This window comes from Bos taurus, chromosome 16 (assembly GCF_002263795.3).
Source record: "Bos taurus isolate L1 Dominette 01449 registration number 42190680 breed Hereford chromosome 16, ARS-UCD2.0, whole genome shotgun sequence".
NCBI classification, from domain to species: domain Eukaryota; kingdom Metazoa; phylum Chordata; class Mammalia; order Artiodactyla; family Bovidae; genus Bos; species Bos taurus.
This window is the reverse complement of record NC_037343.1, coordinates 64,498,292-64,525,568: the sequence shown is the minus strand read 5'-3', so window position 1 is coordinate 64,525,568 and position 27,277 is coordinate 64,498,292. Positions and strand designations below refer to the sequence as shown.

The following is a 27,277-nucleotide window of genomic DNA, read 5'->3' as shown; positions in this document are numbered from 1 at the left end:
CATTGACAAGTCTATTCACAATTCAAATACAGCTTGATTACAAAATTAAATGGCAATATGTGATAACCACCTGCCAAAACACCCACATACAGATGAACAATCCACTATCCAGAAGACATTTGCTTAATAGTCTATTCTCTGAAAAAGATCAGTTAAACAAACCCACCTAAACTTTCAGGTACTTATTCATGCCACCAGTAACAGAAATCTGAAAGGCTAGCCAGGGTTAGAGATGCAGTTGCGGGCTACAAATGCTATTTCTCCACCATACAACAAAACAGCCCTTTTTAAGTCTGAACTCTCATCCATCCCAAAATTGCCTCATGACAAACTTGCTACACTAGAGGGTCCAGATCTTAATATAACATATCTTAAAAGAAAAAACAAAAACTCAGCAAGTGCTTCATGGACCATGAAGGTAAAACAGAGCAGCTGTTAGAAAGCAATGAAACACAGGCTGGAACAGGAAGTATACATTTTGAGTCCAACTGAAACCACAAGTAAAGCAGAAATTAACTGCCAGAATAATTTAGCCAGTTAATACCCAAGTAGGTAAAATGCTATTGACACTACTGCAACAAAAAATAGACTTATAAGATGTGAGAGGGTAATTTTTTTCAAACAATTTTACCACTTTTGGTAAATCAGCCACATTTGGCTGTATCTCTGGGACCAATGCTATTTTAAATCTTCAGCATGAGAGTGGGGGGGTGGGTGAATGGGTAAGGGGAAGACTTCTTGACCATATGAATTAGCATCAGTACATGCTAGAGAACTTCTTGAGCCTTCCAGGGACAGTGAATATCCAGTCCTGCATTACCAGATTCTTCCAGAATCTGGAGCCCACCCTATTTAGTATTCGTATTTCCCCCAAAAGATCCCATGACCTAGTTCTCCTCTCCAGGCTAGAAAAAGACTCTGCTTGCTGCTTTATCCAGTCTCATCCATTCCCTTTATCTCCCTCTGTCTCAAGGTTTAAAGTGACAAAGTTGATCTTACAACATATTGGATGTTTTAATTAGTATTTAAATGACAATCATTTCTCTGCTATCTCAGAAAAAAACCTTGTGGCTGCTGTATATCCCTCCTTCTGGTAACAAAGTTTCTGACAAAGAAAATGCTACTGGAATGCACCTCTCCACCCATAGAAGTATTATTCAGAAAATTTCTACAAAACAGGTAAGCTGTAGTCCTTTCCTGTGAAGTGGTCTAACACCAGGGATCAACTTCAAGTGGATGCCACTGGAAAACCTTCAGCATAAAAAGAAATTAAAGACAAAAAAAACAAAGGAGACTATTGGAGGGAAGACAGAGGGAACAGTTGCCTCCCACAACCACAGTAGGTGTCGGGCAGAAGCTCCAGTGGCCACCTTTTACAACCAGATTTGACCTGATACTCCCTATGGCTATGATTATTCTATGTACTCATCTTCCAAAACAACTTTAATGATGTCCTCCCAGTCTGGTACTTTAATACTTCAGTTCGGTTCAATCACGTCACTCAGTCACGTCCGACTCTTTGCGACCCCACGAATCGCAGCATGCCAGGCCTCCCTGCCCATCACCATCTCCCAGAGTTCACTCAAACTCACGTCCATCAAGTCGGTGATGCCATCCAGCCATCTCATCCTCTGTCGTCCCCTCTTCCTCCTGCCCTCAATCCCTCCCAGCATCAGAGTCTTTTCCAATGAGTCAACTCTTCGCATCAGGTGGCCAAAGTACTGGAGTTTCAGCTTTACCATCATTCCTTACAAAGAATACCCAGGGCTGATCTCCTTTAGAATGGATTGGTTGGATGTCCTTGCAGTCTAAGGGAGTCTTCTCCAACACCACAGTTCAAAAGCATCAATTCTTCGGTGCTCAGCTTTCTTTATAGTCCAACTCTCACATCCATACATGACCACTGGAAAACCCATAGCCTTGACTAGACAGACCTTTGTTGGCAAAGTAATGTCTCTGCTTTTCAATATGCTATCTAGGTTGGTCATAACTTTTCTTCCAAGGAGTTAAGCGTCTTTTAATTTCATGGCTGCAATCACCATCTGCAGTGATTCTGGAGCCCAGAAAAATAAAGTCTAACACTGTTTCCACTGTTTCCCCATCTATTTCTCATGAAGTGATGGGACCAGATGCCATGATCTTCGTCTTCTGAATGTTGAGCTTTAAGCCAACTTTTTCACTCTCCTCTTTCACTTTCATCAAGAGGCTTTTTAGTTCCTCTTCACTTTCTGCCATAAGGGTGGTGTCATGTGCATATGTGAGGTTATTGATATTTCTCCCGGCAATCTTGATTCCAGCTTGTGCTTCTTCCAGCCCAGCGTTTCTCATGATGTACTCTGCATATAAGTTAAATAAGCAGGGTGACAATATACAGCCTTGACGTACTCCTTTTCCTATTTGGAACCAGTCTGTTGTTCCATGTCCACCTCTAACTGTTGCTTCCTGACCTGCATATAGGTTTCTCAAGAGGCAGGTCAGGTGGTCTGGTATTTCCATCTCTCTCAGAATTTTCCACAGTTTATTGTCATCCACACAATCAAAGGCTTTGGCATAGTCTTACCCAGCTCCATTTTTCCAACCTTGACATGTTAATTTCCGTATTTCTATTCTTTCGAAAGTTATTCTTTTAAAGCATGTCATACCTCACCTACTGTCTCCTCTATGGCCTATTCTCACCCTCGCCTACCCTTCTCAAATGAACTATATTCAATACACCTTTTTCTTTTATTCAACAAAGATGGCAAAGTCTTTAAACATCTTTCCATTTTGTCATAAATCAAAAAAGAAAACACTGAATTCTTTGAGTATTAAATTTCCAGTGTTATTCAGTCTGAAAGCCCCATATTTAAGACCATTTGTTTTTATAAAATATAAAAATGTATTCTCAACTTAATCATTTGGATAGGACTCTAATTGGTCTATTTTAAAAAGTGACACTCCCTTCCCCTTTTAACAACAAAAAAGAGTCATCATTCTGTCTTGCCCAGAACATCACCCATACAGAGGACAGGCTTATCTTTGCTTTCATCTGCACACTATTTCTACAACTCAAGACTACTTCAGTCCCCGTGATGCTGACTTCCCTCTCTGTCTTACTGAGGCTTCTTACCTCATATCCTCACTTCTCACTCTTTTGAAACTGTCACCTTATCCCCTGATTTGCCACCACCCCACCATTTCAACACCAACTCATTTACTCTGACAAATTAATTCAGCTGAGACAAAACTAATTTTCATCTACATGAGGAAGACCTGTAGCTGTACAGTCTAAAGACTGCCCAGTCATGGTCTTACACCACTGACAAAGGTAGACACCAACACTCTTCCTAAAATGAAAGTCACAAAGAATAACTGCTACACTCACAGCCACACTCACTCAGCATCCTCCCCAGGTTGTCTATAAAAACCAATGGTTCCACAGTCATCAAAGGAAAGAAAGTGAATATAATGCTTCCCTGAAGACATTCTCTAGACTCGCACAGCAGATTTTATTTTTAATTTTTAATACAATGTTTAAGGGTTACTGCCCATTTACAGTAATTATAAAATACTGGCTACATTTCCCATGTTGTGCAATACATCTTTGAGTCTCTCTTACACCCAATAGTTCATACCTCCCACTCTTCCACCCCTATACTGCATCCCACTCCATCCCGACTGGTAACCACTAGTTACCAGCACACTTCAAATGCAGTGAGTATCTAAAGAAGAGAAAGAGGGAAATTCTGGCTGGTGCAAGTCTTATTTTATCACCTCTTCTCATCTCTGTCAACTATTAGCCCTAAGATTTGCTTTTATTTACTTAAGACAGATGAGCAAGACTAAGAAAAGACTGGCTTTCAGGAATCTTTATGTGATTTCAGGTCCTACGCCTATTCAATTTTGCCTGTTCAGCTTTAGCTGGGAAATTTAGGCTATTTTAACCTGTGTTCACTCTTATTCTTTTCTCCCTTCTTTAAAAAACTAAATTCATTACCAGGTGTCTACTATTGATTCTACAACCCAAGGATAAGTCTTCCTTACCATGCTAACTTTAAAAACACAAGATACATTAACATAGAAGCCTCTCAAAGCCAACTGATCTTCCCACTAAAAATACCACCACAGAACCTCCTTGGTGGTCGAGTGGCTAAAACTCCGAGCTCCCACTGCAGGGAGCCTGAGTTAGAACTCTGGTCAGGGAACAAGATCGCAACAAAGACCAAGTGCAGCCAAATAAATAAATATTTTTAAAAACTGGGCTTTTCAAACATCATTCATCATCATTAAAAAAAAAATACCACCACTCTCCCGATCTGCTTTTCACCATACCTTTCCAGTCTCACTGACACCACCTTATTTCTGGTCCTTAACTGCCCACCACACAGATGCACCTTCCTAATACAAAGCTATGAACATGTGATTTCCCTTCTAAACAAACCCTCTCAGAGTCTCCATTGTCCACTCATTTTAATGATACACTAAAGGTCGAAGTAGTCAAGATTTTTCTCTATGGGCACCTAATCAAATAGACTTTCCCTGACCACCCTGTCTATATAAAACAGCACATCCCTGTCTTACTTTATTTTTCTTGCTAGTACTTATCACCACCTGGTAAACATATTTATCTGTTCCTATGTTTATTTGTTGCATCTTTCCATCAGCAAATACTTTCCCATGTTCACTGTTAATCATTCACCACTGAATCCTCAGTGCCTAGAATACAGCAACCTCTCAAGACATATCTGTGGAAAGAATGGGTAAATTCAGATATGCTGAACACAGCATAGCTGGTCTGGAGTCAGAAGACCTATATTTGAGTTTTAGCTTCCACAAATCAATTATATGATCCTCAATAATTTTAACTTTTGGGGGCTATGCTCTCTTCATCTGTAAAAAGAAGGGGTCAAACTTAATCTATGAAACTGTTAAATTTTTCCAGCTGCATCACCTTATACTTCTGTTTAACTGGACTGAGTACTTCCCCCAGAGCCCAATCCTCCTTTCTATATATCTCTGCTCAGTCTCCTTCATATGGATTCCTCCTTCGCAATCCACACTTCTCAGAACACTGTTTATCCTTAAGGTCCAATTTAAGTGCTGCTTTCTCCTTGAAGCCTAGCAAACTGCAAACTCTGTAAGAGGAGGGTGGAGTCTTACTTTTATACTCTTAGTAGTTAGTACAATGCCTCTCATATAGGTGATCACCAAAATGACTGATGAATCATGTGTATGAATGAGGAAATAAACAAAGGAAGCTTTTCCTGATTCATCCCAATTGCTCGAATACTCTGCCTTTGGACTGGTGACACTTGTTATCCTTTATGATCCTTACCATAGTTTACTTGCCTAATACATACTAACCTGCAAATTCCTTAAAATTAAGGACTGTCCTGACAGTTTCCATATCTCTCCTTTACAGCATCTGTCATACATCTTCACCACGGTTGTATTTATTAAGCTTATCTGATATGTTAAACAACAAAGGGATAATAAAGGAGAAAAAGGACCTTGAAATACCCCTATAATTCCACCTACCTACCATGCAGTCATTGGGCATACATGCTGTCAGTTAAACTCAGGCATTCCACCATACTTGAAAGATCTCAACCTTCTCTACACACTCCGCTTAATAAAACGATTACTACTTTCAAAAGCAGAATAGCTACCCTCATGTAGCACTTAACTACAAACCTTTTCTTGCAGGGATCCACTCCCACACCAATACTTTCACTTCACTAAATGGCTAAAATGACTTTTCTGCTCATTTCAGACTACTACCCCATCCAATTCCCTCCTCCACAAGGTATGAAACCACTTTTTAAATCATTTTACCATAAGTTTGCCATTCTTAGTTTTGCTACTGAAAGACAAAAAGACCTGTTTCAGGGTCTCCCTTCCCCTTTTCTAAGCAGTAGCAACTCCCCATTTAGTCTTAGGTTCTTAACAATCTCATTTTCCTGTGCCATCAGGATCTTGACCCCCGTTTATCTCTACCTTCAAGCTCTTATTCTGCTTCCATGGAACCTTCCAAGCTGCACAATAGCTGGTGCAATACGCTCTCGCCACCATGTACTTGGTTCCAATCTGCATCTTCCTTCTCCAGTGTGTATTAATCGCCCCCTAAACCCTCCCCTGATACACATCACATTCTCACACTCTGCACCCATGCGTCACCCTACCTCGACATACAAGTTCTTTACACCACTCTTAATGGATCTACACTACTCTCCGAATGGTATCTTCCGACAGATTCTAACCCAGTTTCTTCTGGGGAATCCAACCCCGGCCGTAGTACCTCCTTCTTTCTTCACTTCCTCATCCATTCCCTTCCCTATGCCCCCTACTCCCACCCCACCAACTAACTAAGGATGACATTATTTCTCAGTACTTCCAACCCCAGAACGATGAACAAACTCCAGTTTCCGGCGGCCTCCCCCTCCTCTAGGCCTCCCCACACACCCCAGGTGTGCAGACTTCCACCTGGCCTTCTCCCCAGCCATCGCTCCAGCCCCACAACCACACCACGTTTCCCCGCCGCCGGGATCAGACCCCTCCACACCCACCTCCATTCGGGGTCGCCGCCGCCTCCCCGGGCGCCTCCCCGCCCCGACTCGCCAGCGAGCCCGCGACCCCGGGCGCGCGCGCACACACACACGTTCTCACGCTTCCCTAACCTCCTTCCCCGCACCGAGACCAGCCAGCTCCGCGGGAACTCAGCCCGGCCCGCGGAGGGGATAGGCACCCAAGAGTGTGCCCGCTCCGCCCCCTCCCGCCGAGCCTCTCGCAGCCCCCGCCTCCCAGCCGGGAAAAGAGAGGACACAGCAACTCCCCCGCCACCCCGGACGTACCACCTCTGTGTCTGTTGCTCCGTGCCCCCAACCTTCGACCCGCTCCCCGGCTCCGTACTGGGCCGGCCCCCACACTCACCGGAGATACTGCGCGCTCTGCAGGCTCATCCTCCGCCGCCGCGTCTTTCCGCGAAGCCTCTGCGCGTCTCTCAGGCTCCTCGGAGCGGCCCCGCGGCACCACGGGTGCTGGCGGCCGCCGCCATCTTCCTCTCCTCCGGCTCCTCCTCGCTCGGCGGGGGGGTGGGGGTGAGTAAGGCGAGGTGGGAGGGAGCGGGGAAAGCTGCTCTCGCTGCTGCTCCGGCCCTTGGGGCGCAGGGACACTCCGACCCGGGAAGGGGGGAGGGAAAGGGAGAAGGGATGGGGGCGGGGGAAAGAGGGACAGCAGCGGAAGGAAGTGGGGGGGGGGGTCTCTCGCGAGATTTCAGCGGCGCCGGTCCCTTCGGGTGATTTCCGCCTCTGTGTAGGGCTCCCTCTTGGGATCAGTTAGCCGTGCGGCGCCTGTGCGGCTGCTGAGTGGCCCACAGGAGGCGCTTGGCGGCTTCCGGCCAACCCACCCCTCTCCTCCCGCGCGAGGGGGCAACCCCAGCCTCACCGGGAACATCGAGCCCAAATCAATCGGGAGTTACACTCAAAGTCTTCCCCCGTCTTTCCACTCCGTCCGATTTCGCTCTTCCTTTTTTCCTTTCCTCCACTCTTCCCGACCGGAAACGCGCCTCTTCCTCTTACAGTTCCGGCCCCCAGTCCCTTGTCTCTGGTCCGCCCTCGCGCCCTAGAGTGACTCTAAGGACCCCCTCCTCTTTTCTAGGGCCCCTCCCTCTGCACGCAGGGACACTGTTGGAGGGGTTAGGGTGGAGCCCAGGGATGGAGAGAAAAGAAACCAATCGGATTGGATAAGCAGCTGTCAAGGCAACTGGAGGCTGTAGCTGTATTGTCATAGTAACCAATGTGTGCAGGCTGAATGACCCTCCCTTGGCTTAGTGGATTCCCCGAAAAGTGCCTAGGGTTTCCCCTCGGCTTCTCTTCCATCATAAAGGCCTCCCCCAGGTTGGGAATTCGGGTAGTTCTCCTGGGCAGTGAGGTTCATTTTCTCCCCCCTTTCCCTTTCCCGCAGCGATGGGGGAGACCCCGAGGCATTCACCATGGGCTTTTCCACCCGCCTGCGGGCGGGAACCGCCTCCATAGTTTTCCTCTCGGTGACGGACGCGGGGAGGGCCGGGCCTACGAAAAAGATGCCGGGCCTGAAGGCTGGTGGGCGGCGGGCTGGAGCCGACTGGGCGAGGCGGCGGCGCTAGGCTGCGAGGCGGGCCAGGGGTTTCCCCATCACCGGGAGGGCTCTGGGAGGCGGGGTCCCGCCAGGACGGGGTCCCTGAGGGAGGAGAACGGCACACGACTGCCGAGATCCCTCTTCTGCCGACTGGGACAGCCGACTTTCCCCAGCGGGTCGGCCCCTCACAGAAATCCCCGAGACCCCACCCCGCAATCGCACTCGGCGACGGAGCCTCCTCGGGAGTTCCCCGCTCTGCCTTCACGAGCCATCTCCTGTCACGAGGAGGCCGGAGTTGGGGTGGGAACTCATCTTGGAAGGCTGACAAGTGGTTTTTCCAGCACTTAGGACAGGGGACACGGTGCGAAGTTCAGGGCCGCCATCCCTCTGAGAGGCACGCCTCCCCGCAGTGGGAGTCCCCGGGACTTGCTTATCAAAAGCAGACGTCCCATTTCCTTTCTCCTCTTCAAATTTCCTTCTGTCGTGTGTCTGCAGTATTTCAGAACTCATCACTATGTATCTTTTGGGTTGGAGAGGAACGCATTGGGTAAGATAGTGTCAAGAAAAACAGACACGTGCAAAGTTCCAATGAAAGGTTTCTTAGGAAATGGATTTTCATTCTTAGACCCAATCTTTTTGAATGCTTATTATGTGTATTTTATCTCAGGTTTGAGGCAAAAAAGAAAAAAAAAAAATCCAGTAACGAATGGGTTCTTCATAATATGGAGTGTGAGAAGTAGCTGGGGAAGTTGTTATCCTAGTGATTTGAAAGAATTATTTAGCATTTTACAAATTATACTTTCCATTGGTATTATGGAGCTGACCCAAAGTACTTTAGGATGTGTAACGGATAAACCCCTCCAGGAATGCCCGCCTCATTTCATGGTTAAAATAAGAATTTTAAGGGGCTGTTTTCTTTTGACTTGGGATACCTGATCCTTTCATGCTGGGTGAAGAGGCACTGTCAAAATCCTATTAAAAGACTGGACCAATGTCTATGTGTATGTTTGGAGGAAATGAAAGTGCAAGCTGCTTGTAGTTAAATCCCAAGGAGAGATTATCATTAACGAAATAGAAACTGAACTATGCCCCCTTGTGCTGCAAGCGTCTACTGTGATGTGGTGTGACACGCGGTTTGATTGCAGCTGTACAATGCCCCCTATCGTCCCTCCTCCCACCAAGAGGCCGCCCACTCATGGGAAAGAGAGACACCTAGTGAAAGATTGTTCTCATCTCTGGTTTAGAATCCGACTTTTCTTCAACCTGCGAGCCCAAGGATGGAGATTATTGCTACATAGTACTGAAAATGGGTTTCCTCGGTGGCTCAGCGGTAAAGAATCTGCCTGCCAATGCAGGAGACATAAGAGACATGGCTTCAATCCGTGGGTCGGGAAGATCTCCTGGAGGAGGGAATAGCAACCCACTCTAGTATTCTTGCCCAGAGAATACCATGGACAGAGGAGCCTGGCGGTCTGCAGTCCATAGGGTCGCAGAGTCTGAAGCGACTGAGCACGTAGGCACACAGTACCTAAAATACCATAGATTTCCTTTCTGAAATTTATTGGTTAGATTTTTTTAAAGATCTTAACCAGAATAAAAAATTTTATTATGTAAAACAACCACCCCCTTTTAGCACCTTTTATGTCTATGGCTCCTATATCCAGTCAACAGTTTATCCAGTCAAATGTTTATTACTGAACATTTATTATATTTCAGACACTGTCCAGGTTACTATGGATACCACTGTGGAAGAGACATGTTCCCTGTCTGGGAGGAACCCACCTTTTGGTAGAGATACCAGAGAATAGAGATGGGATTTGGATGCAATATTATGAGTTCGGCAGTTAAGGTAAGAAGAAAGTGCTTTAAGTGTGCTGATGACGTTCAGACACATAAGCCTTCTTTGTATTTTATAGCAGCTTTCCTAAGAATTTTTCAAGACTCTTGAATAGCTTTAGAGTCTCTACAAACCAGATAGAATAGTAACATTTACACTTTACAGATTATAGAACATTGATACCCATCTTGAAAGTAACTTTAAAGTCAATAGGATTCAGAAAGATTATGATCCAAGTTTATATATTGCTTAATGTACATTTTCCAATTTCGTCTCTTTCTATTAGCCCCCATCAACAGGTTTGTAGAATACAAGCATCTTCCTGCAATATTATTCACCTTGTTCCCCCTGCCGGAAAAGGTTACATCGAAACTAAAAGAAATTATAGAAGACAAGCTGTTTCATTTTGTTTCATCCTACCTAATCTTAAGTTTTTCACTTTATGCCTAAGTGATTTTATGGAAAAATCATAAGCTAGCAGATCTGAGTGCATCCCAAGTCTTCCATCTCAGTCTCTGAACTTCAGTTTTTTCCTTGATTAAAGGAAACATTACCTATCACAGGCTTTCTGTAAACTTTAATGATAACTGTATGCATATATGGTGGCTCACCTAGGGTCCCACAGAGTTGGACATGACTGAAGTGACTTAGCAGCAGCAGCAGCTGATAAAGAATCCACCTGCAATGTGGGAAACCTGGGTTCAATCCTTGGGTTGGGAAGATTCTCTGGCGAAAGGAACAGCTGCCCACTCCAGTATTCTGGCCTGGAGAATTCCATGGACTGTATAGTCCATGGGGTCACAAAGAGGTGAACACAACTGAGTGACTTTCACTTTTTACTTTCATGAATATATGAGTGCCTGACATACAACACTGGCATTTGATGAATGTTAATTTTTTTGACCTGTTGCTCTTTTATCAAGCTAAAACTAGTAATATAGAACAACTGCAGCATAAAATTATTTTTTTAAAAAATAGGTTATCCAGTCTTTGTCTATAATACTCATAAATCTGACCACACACCCAAATTTATTCTCATTCAGTGCTAGAAGATAGATTTCTTTGTCCTCGACTCTGATTTCAGAAAAGAATACAGTATCAGGACATTATGAGTCAGATTCCAGAGGGTGGAAACTTTAAAAAAAAAACCTTTTATCACTAAAAACAGCTTAATATAACCACACTTCTGCCCAAGTAAATAGAGTGGCCAGTTTTCAACCAGACACCAAGTACTTGCTAAGAAGCTACTCTTAACATTGCTATTGAATTTACTCAGAGCTTTGGTAACCTGATAATTAATATATAGCAAGCCTCCTCCTTTTTACTAATAATACCCATCTCACCTGTTCCATGAACCCTTAACAAGTACTAATTTATTTTGATAATTAACCTACATATTCTGATTGTTTACAAATCTTGTGTACAATAGATGCTTCATAAATGTGTTTCTATTTTGATGAGAATGATTTGTCAATTGCAGTATTCAAGGACACAATGTATAGGAGCCCTTCTCTTCAGTACCACACCTCAGACGTGGAACTAAGTGATTCAATCAAGTGAGTAATTCGTTCTCTTCAAATAGTGAGTTGGATACAAGTTGATTAAACTCACTGGCAGCCTTTCTCAAACAATTTATTTATTCTCAAACAGTGTGAATTTATTCATTCATTTCCAAGAAGGAGTCACTGAGCCTCCAGAACAGTCAGGAAGCATTGCAGTTCAAGATTTAAGAGAAGAAACTTCTGGTTTGGGAGACAGTGAGATGACAGTGGTAGTCAGAGCTTGCTCCCTCTCCTCCACTCCCCTAATAATTCCCAAAGGAAATCTTATTAATCTTCAGGAGTTTCTCTTAACTCCCAGTAAGAAAACACTTCTGGTAAAGAACTACACCTTAAAATCCTATCTGCTGTTTTAATGGATGTAGACCATCTGGAGAAGTCAGGAAGAAATGCCCATAGGGAAGACTGAAGACTATTAAATTAAAACCTTGGCCTCTTATACTTTATGTTGTCCAAAGGCCTTTGTGTTCATGGATTTCTTTACTACTCCAAGAACTGTACTACGGAAACCAGCATGGGGTCCCTAGTCTAAAATCAATGTATTTCATGTCAAAATATGTGGTATTACGCAGAAGCTGCCTTTTTTTTTCCCTTAAAACACCCAAATAAAAGGAAAACAATTTTTTCACTATTTTATAGTCACCTCTTTCCTTATATCTGGAGCATAGTCAACTATTTTTGAGCACGGAGAATATGAAACTGATACTGTCATAAATCTGCTCTTCTTCAAAACCATAGGAAACCACACGTGTGCACACATGCTCATACGCATGGACACAGTCCTCTTTTCCCTGCCTTTATTATTTTACCACTTCCATTTTCAGTTGAAGTTAAAATGTGATATAGATGAAAAGCAAAGCAGCTCACGATATGCATTTGTTACTTCAAGGCTGATTATGGATAGGTACCCAAGTACTGTTCTGCTTTGCTTAGCTATCCTAGGATGTTTTCTATTCACAGAAAAATTCTATATGTTATAAACCTAGATAGTTTGTCTCACATTTATAAAAATCCTTAATATCATTGGATTACAAGATATGAGAGCATGTCCCAGAAGAAATTAGTGAATTAATATATATTTTAGTCTATATTTTAGCCATGTTAATCTTTAAAGTTTTTATTTTAAATTCTTGGCTTGAATTTTCCATTGGCTTTCCATTGCTCTTAGAATAAAGTCCCCAGTCCTTATGATGACCTACATGATCTGGTCCTTGCCTGCCTTTTCTCTAACATTTCCTGAAGTCAGCACTTTACCCACAGTGACCTTCCTTTAGGTCCTTAAATAAGTGGTATTCTTTTCTACTCAGAGCCTTTACACCAGCTGTTTCCTTATTTATATAACTTTTCTCCCTTCTTATGCTTCAAGCCTAAACTAGAACATCTTTGGAAAAGTCTTCTCTGCCCTACACCCCATCAAGCTAGGCTAGCTACACCTACTACATACTCCCATAGCACCCTGCCCATCTTCTTCATGGCATTTGTCATATTTGTAATTCTTTATTCAATGTCTGTTGCCTCCAGTTGGCTATAAACTCTGTAAGTGCAGACACTACCTGTTTTTTGCTTACTGCTGTTTATCACTCCCCCAGCAGGTTGCCTGATACAAGGATGCTCATAAATGTTTGTAGAATCAATCAATCTTGGGAAAATTTTGAAGTTTGGACCCTGACTTTTCATATAAATGATTAAAATTCCTGGCCACCTTTCTATGGAATACCGAAGTCTAAGCAATAAGAGAGGCATTACTAAGCAATAAGAGAAGAAATTTTCTGGGCCTTCAGCCTGTCTGAGAAATTGAAACTATTATATGTAATTTACTTAGTCAGTAAAGAGCACACTTATAAAATTATGGATAGCTCATCTTTGAAGGAGTGATGCTAAAGCTGAAACTCCAGTACTTTGGCCACCTCATGCGAAGAGTTGAGTCATTGGAAAAGACTCTGATGCTGGGAGGGATTGGGGGCAGGAGGAGAAGGGGACGACAGAGGATGAGATGGCTGGATGGCATCACCGACTCGATGGACGTGAGTTTGAGTAAACTCCAGGAGTTGGTGATGGACAGGGAGGCCTGGCGTGCTGCAATTCATGGGGTTGCAAAGAGTCAGACATGACTGAGTGACTGAACTAAACTGACTGAACTAATCAATTATCTAACACAAAGTCTCATACTTCAATGTAGGAAAAAGGTCTTCAGTGTCCAAATTACTTTTAACTTTTATATTTTCTACTTTGGGCATAGGGGAACCAGTTAATCCTCTTTTTGTGTGGCAAAAGAAAAGCACACTTCTGGGGAAAGATGGCAAGAGAAAAGACAGGCAATCAGCTAGGTTGGAAATAGGATAGAAAAATTAGATTTAAAAAATCAGAAAATTGTCACAGTGTAGAAAAGAAAACTCAGTGGTCTTTGTATTGCTCACTGGAAAGTTGTTTAAAAATTCTGGCATTATTATTGTTATTTTTTTTTTCTCCTGTAAAAAAGGCAATGGCACCCCACTCCAATACTCTTGCCTGGAAAATCCCATGGACGGAGGAGCCTGGTAGGCTGCAGTCCATGGGGTGGCTAAGAGTCGGACACGACTGAGCGACTTCACTTTCACTTTTCACTTCCATGCATTGGAGAAGGAAATGGCAACCCACTCCAGTGTTCTTGCCTGGAGAATCCCAGGGACGGGGGAGCCTGGTGGGCTGCCATCTGGTGGGTCGCACAGAGTTGGACACGACTGAAGCGACTTAGCAGCAGCAGCTGCAGGATAGGGCTAAATAAATTTAATGTATGTTTCCTAAGGAGAGGGTCATATGCAGTTTCAAAGTAAATGAGATATTTATATTTAAGTTATATTTCTAGAGGCAGGCATGTTATCTAAGTTCATGGTGGCTCAGTGGTCAAGAATGTGCCTACAATGCAGGAGATGCAGGTTTGATCCCTGGGTCAAGGAGATCCCTGGAGAAGGAAATGGCAACCCACTCTGGTATTCTTGCCACAAAAATCCCATGGACAGAGAAGCCTGTGGGCCGCAGTCCACAGGGTCGCAGAAGAGTTGGAAACACTTAGTGACTAAACACCTAGCGACCTACCAACTAGATACCGTGCCCGGCAGCTGCAGGCACTTGGTAGGCGCTCAACAGGTGGTGCTGCTCTTGTTACACATATAACGTGAATCAGAGCTTCACACAGTCAACTTCACATTCTAAATAATGTAGATTTAAAAAAATAATGTAAAATTGCATTTGGGGAGAGAGAGGTACACAGCACGCTGCCTTAAAACTCTATGACCAGTTGTATCACTTGACCAAGTATAAAGTGCCAAGAGAGAAAACAGCTTTCATCTACCTACAGAGGATATCTCAGTTCATTAGGAGTTTTATATCTGAATGAGATGAGGTCCAAGATCTGTCAACACTGAAGACGATAAGGAGGCTTAGAAGGAGCAAAACCACCTGCTTGTGCTTTCCCTGCCCTCTTTCAAACTGACATTTCTAGAAGGCTCTCTGGCTCACTCTCCCATTATCTTGCTGTCTCTCAACCAGTGGCTGTGAGCTTTCCTTTATGGTATCCAAAGTGATCCGACCCTTTGTCCAAGAAGTTATTCAAGGGTTTAGTTCTTGAAAAATAACCCTGTGGTAAACCTATAAGGCATGCCAACTCTTGGAATACCAACACTTCCAAAATGTAGGCAGCAGTGGCCTAGATGTTATGGAAGGTAATCAGCTTGTAGAAAGTGAAGTTGAAGTCCTTTTTCTGTAAGTATTTGTTGGACAGCTAAATTGTAGCATTAAAGTGCAATAGGAATTTTAGGTAAAGATGTTAGAGACCATAGGGAGTGTTCAACTGATGATGCATTCCTATCTTTCTCTGCTCTTTAAAGACAAATCTAAACCAATCCTTTACTTCTCAGAGCCTTAATCTGGGTGTATTTAATGCTAAGGAGAAAGCTTAATGAGTTATGGATCCTCTAGAATTTTAGTGTTTAATTATTTATTCAGTTTTTTCATTCATTCAATCCTCAAAAACATATTGAGAATTTTCTGTGTGTTGGGTCATATGCTAGTCACTGGGGTACAAATGTGAACAATACGGTCTTGCTCTCAAGTGTTTAAAGCTTAGAGGAGAATTATGGGGCAGTTGTAGTATAGAGTGATAAAACTTTTAGAGGTCTTTGGAACCATTTCATCTCGAGATCAGGTGCAGACAGACATGCAATCAGATGGTCCTTAAGTGTTCCAGTCAGCTTCAAAGTCTTTCAGAATGAGGTTTTGCAGAGTTAACTTTTTCAAATTCTATTTCCCAGAAGGAAAAGGAATATTTACAATTCAGCTACCAGAAGAGTGATGGCAAACCACAGCTAAAAGTATTCTAGACTAAAATATGGCTGAAGGATGCAAACTTTGTAGTTCTATGTCACAGTTATATTTAGGTTAATAGAGCTTATACAAGTTGTATACTATAGTAGATGTAAAGTCTAACTATGACATATACTTGCACAGAAAATGGCCAAAAACACAATACTAAGAGCAGTTATTTCTGTGAGGCAAATTATTTATGGGAGGCTTTTATTGATCTCCCACCAACCAAAAAGTAAAGTAGATTTTATTGTTGTGGTGGTTGCTATTGTTGCTAGGAGTTTCATTGTTTGTCATTGTTTTTAAAGACTGTCTGGACTATCTGCCAAGTTACGGAAACCTAAGGGTAAGGGGGAAACTGAATAGGAGATAGATTAAAAATAAATTTAATAGCTTTTTGCATACTGGTGATTAAAAAAAAAATGGCCTTATTAGAGGCCATTCCCTAGGACATGTCCTAAGGCTCACTGTAACACAATATCAGGTACTGATACTTTTGAACAAAAGTTGATCCGGGTGATCATCTTTGAATACATCATTGCTGACTTTCTTTGGCAATTCTGGATCTACTGGGAACCATCACAGCCTGAGAAGGATGAAATGCCCTAGAAGGGATTCACAAAGGATCATTTTATATAATAAAAGTCTAACATTAAACCTTTACTGAACCTTTTTGCCTTCTCTTCTCTTTAGAATTCTCTTCTCATCCCTCAACTTTAGGTCATACCTGACCCCTCCCAGTTGTATAACAACCTGCATTTCCTCATTTCTCTGGAATGTGACCAGTCAGGGAACTCAACAGTTGCTTTGCTCTTTTTTTTTCCTAGTGAGAAAGAGAAAGATAGGGAGGAAAACTGAGTAGAGAAAGAAGCAAGAGCACGGAAAGAGAAAAGGGAAATTATAAAGTCTAGAGGAAGCAAGAGAAGAGATGGATGAGCAAAGAACCACATTACCTGGTAGTAGTAATAGTTGTTAGACACTTACCTATTAGAATCTACTTTCTGTGAAACTCTAAGAAATGACTAGATCCCCAGTCCAAATTAAAAACAAGAAAGGAACTTGTCAACCTCTGAAATATACTTTCAGACCCAGTGATCTCTATCTGCTGAATGGGACATCTCTGATTCTTGCTGTCTGACAAGTTCAAGATGTTTTCCATTTAATGATCCTTTTTGAGGCTGGTACAGACCATGGGAAACTTTATATTGCCATTTTAAAAGTTGATATTCCCCAAAACAAAATATATCATTTGAATTTAGCCTGCAGATACAATGTAGAGTATTACCCTTCTCTTACCTCTTATGCATGTGGTGGTGAAAGCACCCTATAAGTACAGAGTAGTGCAGTCGAAACAGTTGTTAAAACTACTAGACACTCTGCTGAAAATCCTCTTTTTCCCCTCAGGTGTTTTTAAGATGACTTGGAACCTTCTAATTAAATCTGACACTCTCTTTTAAATTTTTCATTCTTTTAAGCTTTCTGTTCTACTGGGTAATACTAATCATATTTCCTTTACCCAAACTATTTTTACTTTGACTCCAATGACACTTTAATTTTTTTTTTTAATTTTAGTACCTTAACCTCATCTTTAATTCATTATACTGTTATGGTTCTAGTGATACATAATAAACACTTGGCTATAAATAATCCATAAATGGAAACATAATGACAGGACTTGGTCACTTCTTGGATGTGAGCACTGGAGAGGAAGAAATCCAGGAGACTCCAGGTTTCTGCTTGAGAAACTAGATGAAAATAGAAATCATAAGAGAAGAAATAGTTTGGAGTGATGTATGGATGTGAAGATAATGAAGTTTTGTTGACATGTTGAACTGGAGTGGTCTGGAGTTGAGAGAGCTTGTGATCTGGAGAACATGAAAGAAATCTGACTAGAGTTGTAAATTTGGGAGTCATCAATATGTAGATGTAACTGAAGATACTTGAGTGGTTTCAGAAAGCTTGTCTATAAAGTAAGAGAGCTAGGAGAGGTTTTGTCTTACAGAGAGGTGAGAGCCTTCAGCAGAAAGGATCCAGGATAGAAAAATAAGAGATAAAAGAGAGGCTGAGGAGATAGGAAATGCGGCCTCTGAAGAAATGGGAAGAGAGACTTTCAGGACACAAAGGCAGAGATGGAAATCTTTTTTCTGATAGAATAATAATGAGATGGTAAATTATGGAGTTTCTCCCCCCAGCCCCAATATTTTCTTTTATCACTTGCCCTCTAGGATTTTAAAACTTCAGGTTATAAAATCACATAGATTCTGAAGAATCAGGACAAAAACTGATGATTTAAGGGCAAGGCTTTCAGCATCAGAATATATTAAAGTCCTTCAAATTGATATATACAGAAAATCAGAGAGGAGAGCAAGAAACAAACGGACTTTGTACTCTGCCTCCCTTCATCCCAAGTCAGAATCCCGAGGAGACTTACAGAGATTCTGAATAGGTTTTTGACATTTGAGAACAGAGGAAACCTCAATCCCCATTACTGAGTAAAAGCCAAAGAGGTAGCAAGACCACAGAATTCCTCACATCCAGAAAGGCAGAGGAAAATAGTCAAAATGGTATTGTGAGCGATGCTTTGAATGTCCACATCTTCTCCAAGAACTCCAGTCACAAAAACATTTTCTTTTTTAAATTAAAAAATGTCTCTGGGTTCAGTCACAAGAGAATCATCTCTGGGTATCAGAAGTGAAAAAGCAGCACCACTAGTTTAGTGAACCTAGAGCTGTGGGCCTGATGGTCTTCTAGGTCTGGAAGCAAGTAGAAGTTGGCTAGGAGTTTGAATTCCTCAGAGTAGTGGGGATCAACAGCATCCTGTATAGGGTATGGCACCTTAGTCAGGCTCACTGTGAAACTGGGATTTGGGAAAACCTTCCAAATGGTTTCCACCCTGACCTAGAGTTTTAAAAAATGAACAAAGCAAGCCCCGGCTTGTCTGCAGTGGTGAAAAGAAGAAGAGAAACCAGGGCACCCCGTCTGCTTGCTTTCCTGCCTGACAGACAGATCTGCTGTCTTCTCCAATATCCCTGAGGGTCAGGAGGTCTGAGATACCTAGTTCTGGACAAAGGGGTTTCCAGATCTACCTGGAGGCTACACTGAAGTGTGTGCATGCTTCGCCGTGTCCAACTCTTTGCAACCCCATGGACCACAGCCCGCCAGGTTCCTCTGTCCATGGGATTCTTCAGGCAAGAATACTAGAGTAGGTTGTCATTCCCTTCTCCAGGGGATCTTCCCCACCCAGGGATTGAACCCAGGTCTCCTGCATTATAGGCAGATTCTTTACCATCTGCTTTAATTTCAAGAACTTTAGGAAGTTCTCAGTGTATATTGTCTCTCCAAATATGACTTCCACCATACTGTTTATCCTCTTCCTAAAACTACTGATTAGATGCATGCTTCATGTATTCTGTGTGTTGCTGTGAAACAAACCTTTCCACAACACAGTGGCATAAAACAATCTCCAAGATTCTGTGTGATAGGAATTTGGATAGGTACTTCAGGGATAGCTAGACTCTGCTTCATGATGCTCAGGGTGTCAGATGAGAAGACGTGACCAGCTGGTGATCATTTGAATAGCTGGGTTTTTTTGGTTCACGTGTCTAGGCTACAGTGAGCAAGGCAGAACTCTACTTGAACTGTAAGGTGGATGCCTACACATGACCTCTCTGTGAGGTTTGAATTTCCTCACAATGTAGTATGATTTCGTCATGGTAATCATACTGTTTAATGGCAACTCAGAGCTCCAATAGTGACTGTTCCAGAAATGAGGCAAAAGCTATATAGACTTTCATTATCTAGGCTCAGAAATCACATACTATCCCTTCGACCATACTTGGGCTTCCCAGGTGACTCAGACGGTAAAGAACCTGCCTGCAATGCAGGAGATGCAAGAGATATGGGTTCGATCCCTGGGTTGGGAAGATCCCCTGGAGGAGAGCATGGCAACCCACTCCAGTATTCTTGCCTGGAGAATCCCCATGGTCAGAGGAGCCTGGCAGGCTACAGTCTGGGACTGCAAAGAGTCAGACAACGAATGAGCCACTAAGCACACAATAAACCTGCCCAGACGGGAGGAATACAGGGGCTACACCCACCTCTGAATAGAAGGCATATCAAAGAATTTGTGGCTGCGATTTTAAGCTACCACAATACAGTTCAAAATAGATTTGTGTTCTGCATGAATTCCTTAATCTTCCAATTCAGTAATTCTTCCTTAATTAACTGGATGAGAGTAATCCCTTTACAATGTGTGTGTGTATTAGATCATCACAATGTACACTTTAAATGTCTTATGATTTTGTCAATTAAAGCTCTAACAAAACTAAAAAAATTCGTTCTCTGTGATGAGTTTAGAGTTTATCTCATTGAATATTTTTTAATCAAATGTTTGTTTCTCTGTTTAGCTATTTTTCATGTTCATCTTTACTTAATTCACATCTTCTGTGTTTGTCTCTTAAGCTTTGGGTTTTTTTTAGATTTTTTTAAAAAATTTCTTTGAATGTATTTATTGTAAAGTCAGTTTAAGACTACTTGCCAATATGGACTTCTTTTCTGGTGGGAATGGATCATCTTCAGGGAACAGAGATTTAAACAATAGTTTTTAAAGTATAGTTGATTTACAATGTTGTGTTAGTTTCAGGTGTACAGCAAAATTATTGTCTTTTTTTTTTCATATTTTTTTCCATTATAGGTTGTTACAAGATTTTGAATGCTCTACAGTAATGACCTTGTTGTATATCTATTTTATATATAGTAGCGTGTATCTGTTAATGCCAAACTCTTAATTTACTCCTCCTCCCCTTTCTCCTTTGGTAACCATAAGTTTGTTTTCTATGTCTGTGAGTCTATTTCTGTTTTGTAAATAAGTTCATTTGTATCATTTTTTAAGATTTCACATATAAGTGATATATATTTGTCTTTCTCTGTATGACTTATTTTACTTAGTGTGATAATCTCTAGGTAAATTCATGTTTCTGCAAATGGTAATACTTCATTCTTTTTATGGCTGAGTACTATTCTTTTGTATATGTACACCGTATTCTTTATCCATTCATCTGTTGATACAGATGTTGAGGTTGCTTCTGTGTCTTGGCTATTGTAAATAGCGCTGTGAACATTGGGATGCATGTCTTGCTGAATTAGAGTTTTTGTCTTTTCTGGATATATGCCCAGGAGTGGATCATATAATAAGTATATTTTTAGTTTTTTAAGGAAGCTCCACACTGTTTTCCATAGTAGCTGTACCTGTTTAACATTCCCACTAACGGTATAGGAAGGTTCACTTTTCTCCATACCCTCTCCAGCATTTTTTATTTGTAAAATTTTTGATGATGGCCATTCTGACCAGTGCTGGGTGATACCTCATTGTAGTTTTGATTGGCACTTCTCTCTCATTTTTTATTTGCATTAGTGATATTGAACATCTTTTAATGTGCTCGTAGTTACTCCTTGAAAGGAAAGTTATGACCAACCTAGATAGCATATTCAAAAGCAGAGACATTACTTTGTCAACAAAGGTCCGTCTAGTCAAGGCTATGGTTTTTCCAGTAGTCATGTATGGATGTGAGAGTTGGACTGTGAAGAAAGCTGAGTGCTGAAGAACTGATGCTTTTGAACTGTGGTGTTGGAGAAGACTCTTGAGAGTCCCTTGGACTGCAAGGAGATCCAACCAGTCCATCCTAAAGGAAATCAGTCCTGGGTGTTCATTAGAAGGACTGATGCTAAAGCTGAAACTCCAGTACTTTGGCCACCTCATGTGAAGAGTTGACTCATTAGAAAAGACCCTGATGCTGGGAGGGATTAGGGGCAGGAGGAGAAGGGGACGACAGAGGATGAAATGGCTGGATGGCATCACCGACTCGATGGACATGAGTTTGAGTAGACTCCGGGAGTTGGTGATGGACAGGGAGGCCTGGCGTGCTGCGATTCATGGGGTCGCAAAGAGTCGGACACGACTGAGCAACTGAACTGAACTGAACTGAGGCCATCTGTATGTCTTTGGAAAATAATATTATATACCTATGTATATAAAAACCCTCCACCTAACAAATAGAGAATTCATGCTCTTCTCAAATACACATAAAACATTTTAAAAATTTGACCAGGCTAGATATTTTAATGAATTACTGTAGTATAGACCACATTCTCTGATCAGAATTTAGTTAAATTAGAAATTCTCATATGTTTGAATACTTAAAAACACATTCCTGAATAACTCATGATTTAAATAAAATTTACACACCATTTACAGAAGAATAACAAAGAAAATGGGCTTTCCTGGTGGCTCAGTGGTAAAGAGTCTGCCTGCAGTGCAGGAGACAGAGGAGATGTGGGTTCAGTCCCTAGGTCAGGAAGATCCCCTGGAGGAGGAAATGGCAACCCACTCCAGTATTCTTGCCTGGAAAATCCCATGGACAATTCAGCCTGATGGGCTACAGTCCATAAGGTCACAAAGAGTCAGATGCAGCTGAGTGAGCACAACAACAGCAGCAAAGAAAAACACATGATAAAACTTGGCTAATGCAACACCTTGAGAACTACTGGTTTAAATTAACCTGACTTGGGGGGTGGGAGTGAGGCTCAGGAGGGAAGGGATATGTGTATACATATGGTTGGTTCATTTTGTTGTACAGCAGAAACTAACATAACATTGAAAAACAATTATATTCCAATAATATTTTTACAGACGAAGTCAATAAAACAGATAATATTATAAAATCAAGTCTAAAAAATAAAAAATACTTGTGTAATGCAGGTAAATTGAAGGAAATTTATGGCATTAAATGCACTTATTAAAAATTATTTCAAACGAATGAGCTAAGCATCCACTTCAATAACCTGGGAAGTGAATAGAGTCAGCCTCCCCAAAATACAACTGATCAATGAATCCAAACCTGATTCTTTGAGAAGACCAATAAAATACATTTCTAGCAAGCTACACTGAAGAGAAGATAGGATAAATAAACAATATTATTTTTTCAAATAGAATTTTTTGAATAAGAAATTCAAAAGGGGACATAATTAGAGATTTAGTAGAGATTAAGAGTATCAGTAATGCTCAAAATTCTCCAAGCCAGGCTTCAGCAATATGTGAATCATGAACTTCCTGATGTTTAAGCTGGTTTTAGAAAAGGCAGAGGAACCAGAGATCAAGTTTCCAACATCTGCTGGATCATGGAAAAAGCAAGAGAGTTCCAGAAAAACATCTATTTCTGCTTTATTGACTATGCCAAAGCCTTTGACTGTGTGGATCACAATAAACTGTGGAAAATTCTGAAAGAGATGGGAATACCAGACCACCTGATCTGCCTCTTGAGAAATTTGTATGCAGGTCAGGAAGCAACAGTTAGAACTGGACATGGAACAACAGACTGGTTTCAAATAGGAAAAGGAGTGCGTCAAGGCTGTATATTGTCACCCTGCTTATTTAACTTACATGCAGAGTACATCATGAGAAATGCTGGACTAGAAGAAGCACAAGCTGGAATCAAGATTGCCGGGAGAAATATCAATAACCTCAGATATGCAGATGACACCACCCTTCTGGCAGAAAGTGAAGAGGAACTACAAAGCCTCTTGATGAAAGTGGAAAGAGGAGAGTGAAAAAGTTGGCTTAAAGCTCAACATTCAGAAGACGAAGATCATGGCATCTGGTCCCATCACTTCATGGGAAATAGATGGGGAAACAGTGGAAACAGTGTCAGACTTTTATTTTTCTGGGCTCCAAAATCACTGCAGATGGTGACTGCAGCCATGAAATTAAAAGACGCTTACTCCTTGGAAGGAAAGTTATGACCAACCTAGATAGCATATTCAAAAGCAGAGACATTACTTTACCAACAAAGTTCCGTCTAGTCAAGGCTATGGTTTTTCCTGTGGTCGTGTATGGATGTGAGGGTTGGACTGTGAAGGCTGAGCGCCGAAGAATTGATGCTTTTGAACTGTGGTGTTGGAGAAGACTCTTGAGAGTCCCTTGGACTGCAAGGAGATCCAACCAGTCCATTCTGAAGGAGATCAGCCTTGGGATTTCTTTGGAAGGAATGATGCTAAAGCTGAAACTCCAGTACTTTGGCCACCTCATGGGAAGAGTTGACTCATTGGAAAAGACTCTGATGCTGGGAGGGATTGGGGGCAGGAGGAGAAGGAGTGACAGAGGATGAAATGGCTGGATGGCATCACTGACTCGATGGACGTGAGTCTGAGTGAACTCCGGGAGTTGGTGATGGACAGGGAGGCCTGGGGTGCTGCGATTTATGGGGTTGCAAAGAGTCGGACACGACTGAGCGACTGATCTGATCTGATCTGATCTGAAGAATATCATTGTTTATGCTATACAATTTATAATACTAAGCAGCTTTATGTCAGTAAATTGAAAACTGAGGTAAAACCTACAGTTTACCAGAAAAGCATAAATTTATTTAAGAAGAAATAGAAAATCTGAATAAATCAATCATCAACAAATTAGATCAGTAGTCCAAAGTCTCCCAACCCATCCTTAGATCCGTTGCCAAATAAACAATGCCACATGGTTTTATAGGTAAGTTTTACCATATTTCGGAGAAGGCAATGGCACCTCACTCCAGTACTCTTGCCTGGAAAATCCCATGGATGGAGGAGCCTGGTGGGCTGCAGTCCATGGGGTCGCTAGGAGTCTGACAGGACTGAGCAACTTCACTTTCACTTTTCACTTTCAAGCATTGGAGGAGGAAATGGCAACCCACTCCAGTGTTCTTGCCTGGAGAATCCCAGGGATGGGGCATCCAGGTGGGCTGCCATCTATGGGGTCGCACAGAGTCGGACACGACTGAAGCAACTTAGCAGCAGCAGCAGCAGTTTACCATATTTAATGGAACAGACAATCCCGTACTCTATAATTGTTCCAGACAATAGAAGTAAAGATAGTCCAGCTTATTTCATGAAGTTACTAAGCTGTTAACACCAAAATAGAAGAACTCTGCAAGCAAAGGAAATTATAGATGAATCTCATTTTTTTGACATTGTAGTGAAAAGTAATTAGAAAATCAAATCCAGAAGTGTATTCAGAGCAATACATCAGGCAAAAATAAAGTTTACCTCAAATATAGATGTGACTCGGTGGTAAAGAATCTGCCTGCAATACAGGAGGTGCAGGTTCAATCCCTGGGTTGGGAAGATCTCCTGGAGAAGGATATGGCAACCCACTCCAGTATTCTTGCCTGGACAAGAATACAGACAGAGGAGCCTGACAGGCTGCAGTCCATGGGGTAGCAAAGATTTGGATGTGACTTAGTGACTAAACAACAACAATAATTTTAAATGCATCTGTAATCTGTTTATTATCAGATTAAGGAAAAGGCCCATATGCTCATCTCAGTGGCTGCAAAAAAGCATTAAAATGTCAAGAACTATAATTTAAAAACAATATCTCTTACATAACAAAAAATATTATACTGAGTCTATAACAAACATCATATTTAATTATGAGACTAGAAAAGTATTCCCATTAAATTCGAGAACGTGACATGCCTGCTATAACCTCTGTAGTTAAACATAATACTACCAGTTCTACTCCTCTATATTTAAGAGGGAAAAAAAAAGGTGCAGTCATTAGCAAGGAAGAGAGCAAAATATTTGCGGGTATCATTTTTTTTAAGTAGAATCTCCAAGAAGCTATTCAAGAAAAAAAAAAAAAAAAACTTAGCCTAAGTGTTCAGCAGCCTTGCTAAATTACAATCAATGTGAAAAATCAATATCAGTTCTATATACCTAATAGGAAATCCATACACCTTTGTAATTATGGAGTAGTGGTGGTGGTAAACATCCCATTTACAATTGCGATAGAAATAATAAGATGCTCAGGAATAAATCTTACAAAAATGTGCAAGATCTTTGTGGTTAAAATACTAAAATGCCAAATGGCAAAAAATAAAGATTTTAGTAAAAATTATGTCATACTAAATTCACAGAAAAATCAGTACCTTAAGTATTATGATACTCCACAATTAAATGGAATTTCAAAGTCCTAACAAAACTTTTTGTGGAATTTGACAAACTAATTCTAAAGATAATTATAAAGAGAAAAGGTCTAAAAAGAGCCAAGAAAGTTCTAGAAGCCCAAGGAAGTGTGCTTTTTTTCCCCTAAATAGGAAGAGTCTTCATAGAGCTATAGTAAGTAGATGAAGCAGTGTTGTAATACAAAGAGCGCTGAAGTAGACACAAGTGTGTGTGGGCCCTTGGCATATGATAGAGGAAACATTAGTGAATTTGAGGGCTACTCATTTTCTGTACTGAAAAAAAGGAGATTAGATCACTATCTCATACCTTATGCCAGCAGTTCTTAAAATTTTTTGGTCTCAGAACTCGTTTACACTGTTAAAAATTATTGAAGATGTCAGAGTTTTTGTTTATGTGGGTTGTATCTGTTGATATTTACTATAGGCTATGATCTGAATTTTGTGTCCTCCCAAAATTCCTGTGTTGAAATCCTAATTGATGGCCTTAGTAGGTGGGGCCCTATGAGAGGTGATTAGGTCAGGGGGTGGAGCTTTCCTGGATGAATTTAGTGTTCTTGTAAGAGATCCCACAAAGCTGTATATAGCTCCTTCTTCAATGTGAGACTACAGTGAAAAGCCTGTGACCAGAAAGAGGGGCCTCAAGCAATCATGTTAGCACCTGACTTCAAATTTCCAGCCTCTAGAACTGTGAGCAATAAATGTTTGCTCTTTATGAGCTACCCCGTCTGGGGTATTTTATTATAACAGCCTGAACCAACTAAGACATTGTATTAGAAATCAAAATTAAGAAATGTGTAAAACACATGAACAGATTGTGTTCATGTGGAACACATGTTAGTGGAAGCACACATTCCATTAGCCATCAGAGTGATGGCATCATCACGTCATGTAGCCCCTGGAAAACTCCCCTGCTCAATGAGAAAATGAGAGTGAAAAAAAGTGAATAATGTCTTAATATTATTAGAAAAATAGTTTTGGTTTTCCAAGTCTCCTAAAAAAGTCTTGGGGACCCCCAGGGTATCCCCATACCACTGTTTGAGAACCACGGCTATAAACAGGACTCCAGATGAATTAAGGATCTAAAACTGGGACAAAATAAAAATTTTATAACTATTGAAAGAAATTATAGGTGAACACATTGTGGCCACAGGGGAAGAAAGGATTATTTAAGTGTTAGTCAAGAGCACAAATTATAATAAAGGAAAAGCTTTATAAATTTGAATACTCCAAATTTAATACTTCTGTTTGATGAAATATCTTGTGTGTGTATGTGTGTTAGTCGTCAGTTGTGTCTGACTGTTTGCGACCCCATGAACTGTAGCCTGCCAGGCTCCACCGTCCATGGGTTTCTCCAGGCAAGAATACTGGAGTTGGTTGCCAATTCCCTTCTCCAGGGGATCTTCCCAAGCCAGGGATTGAACTCAGGTCTCCTGCATTGCAGGCAGATTCTT

General features: G+C 41.5%; 2 protein-coding genes across 21 annotated transcripts in view; one reads left to right on the top strand and one right to left on the bottom strand.

The window, feature by feature from the left end:
* Window positions 1-7,175, bottom strand: part of SMG7 (SMG7 nonsense mediated mRNA decay factor) — an 86,264-nt gene extending 79,089 nt beyond the window's left edge. For 10 of the 13 annotated variants that reach the window (XM_005217296.5, XM_015475257.3, XM_010813526.4 and 7 more), the window contains exon 1: window positions 6,910-7,060. Coding sequence is in view for 5 of the 13 variants with exons in the window: in XM_005217297.5 (XP_005217354.1) it covers window positions 6,910-6,938 (29 nt within the window). In the remaining 8 variants the exon portion in view is untranslated. Of the gene's footprint in view, window positions 1-6,909 lie in introns of all 13 variants that reach the window. The other 3 variants (XM_024976349.2, XM_024976351.2, NM_001193205.3) reach the window with 2 other exon arrangements.
* Window positions 6,063-27,277, top strand: part of NMNAT2 (nicotinamide nucleotide adenylyltransferase 2) — a 226,243-nt gene continuing 205,028 nt past the window's right edge. The window contains exons 1-3 of one of the 8 annotated variants that reach the window (XR_009490752.1): window positions 6,063-8,641; window positions 9,811-9,943; window positions 10,218-10,491. Coding sequence is in view for 6 of the 8 variants with exons in the window: in XM_059875350.1 (XP_059731333.1) it covers window positions 6,351-7,076; window positions 9,811-9,942 (858 nt within the window). In the remaining 2 variants the exon portion in view is untranslated. Of the gene's footprint in view, window positions 8,642-8,681; window positions 9,425-9,458; window positions 9,608-9,810; window positions 9,944-10,217; window positions 10,492-11,411; window positions 11,488-27,277 lie in introns of those variants that run through there. The other 7 variants (XM_059875350.1, XM_005217288.5, XM_024976174.2 and 4 more) reach the window with 7 other exon arrangements.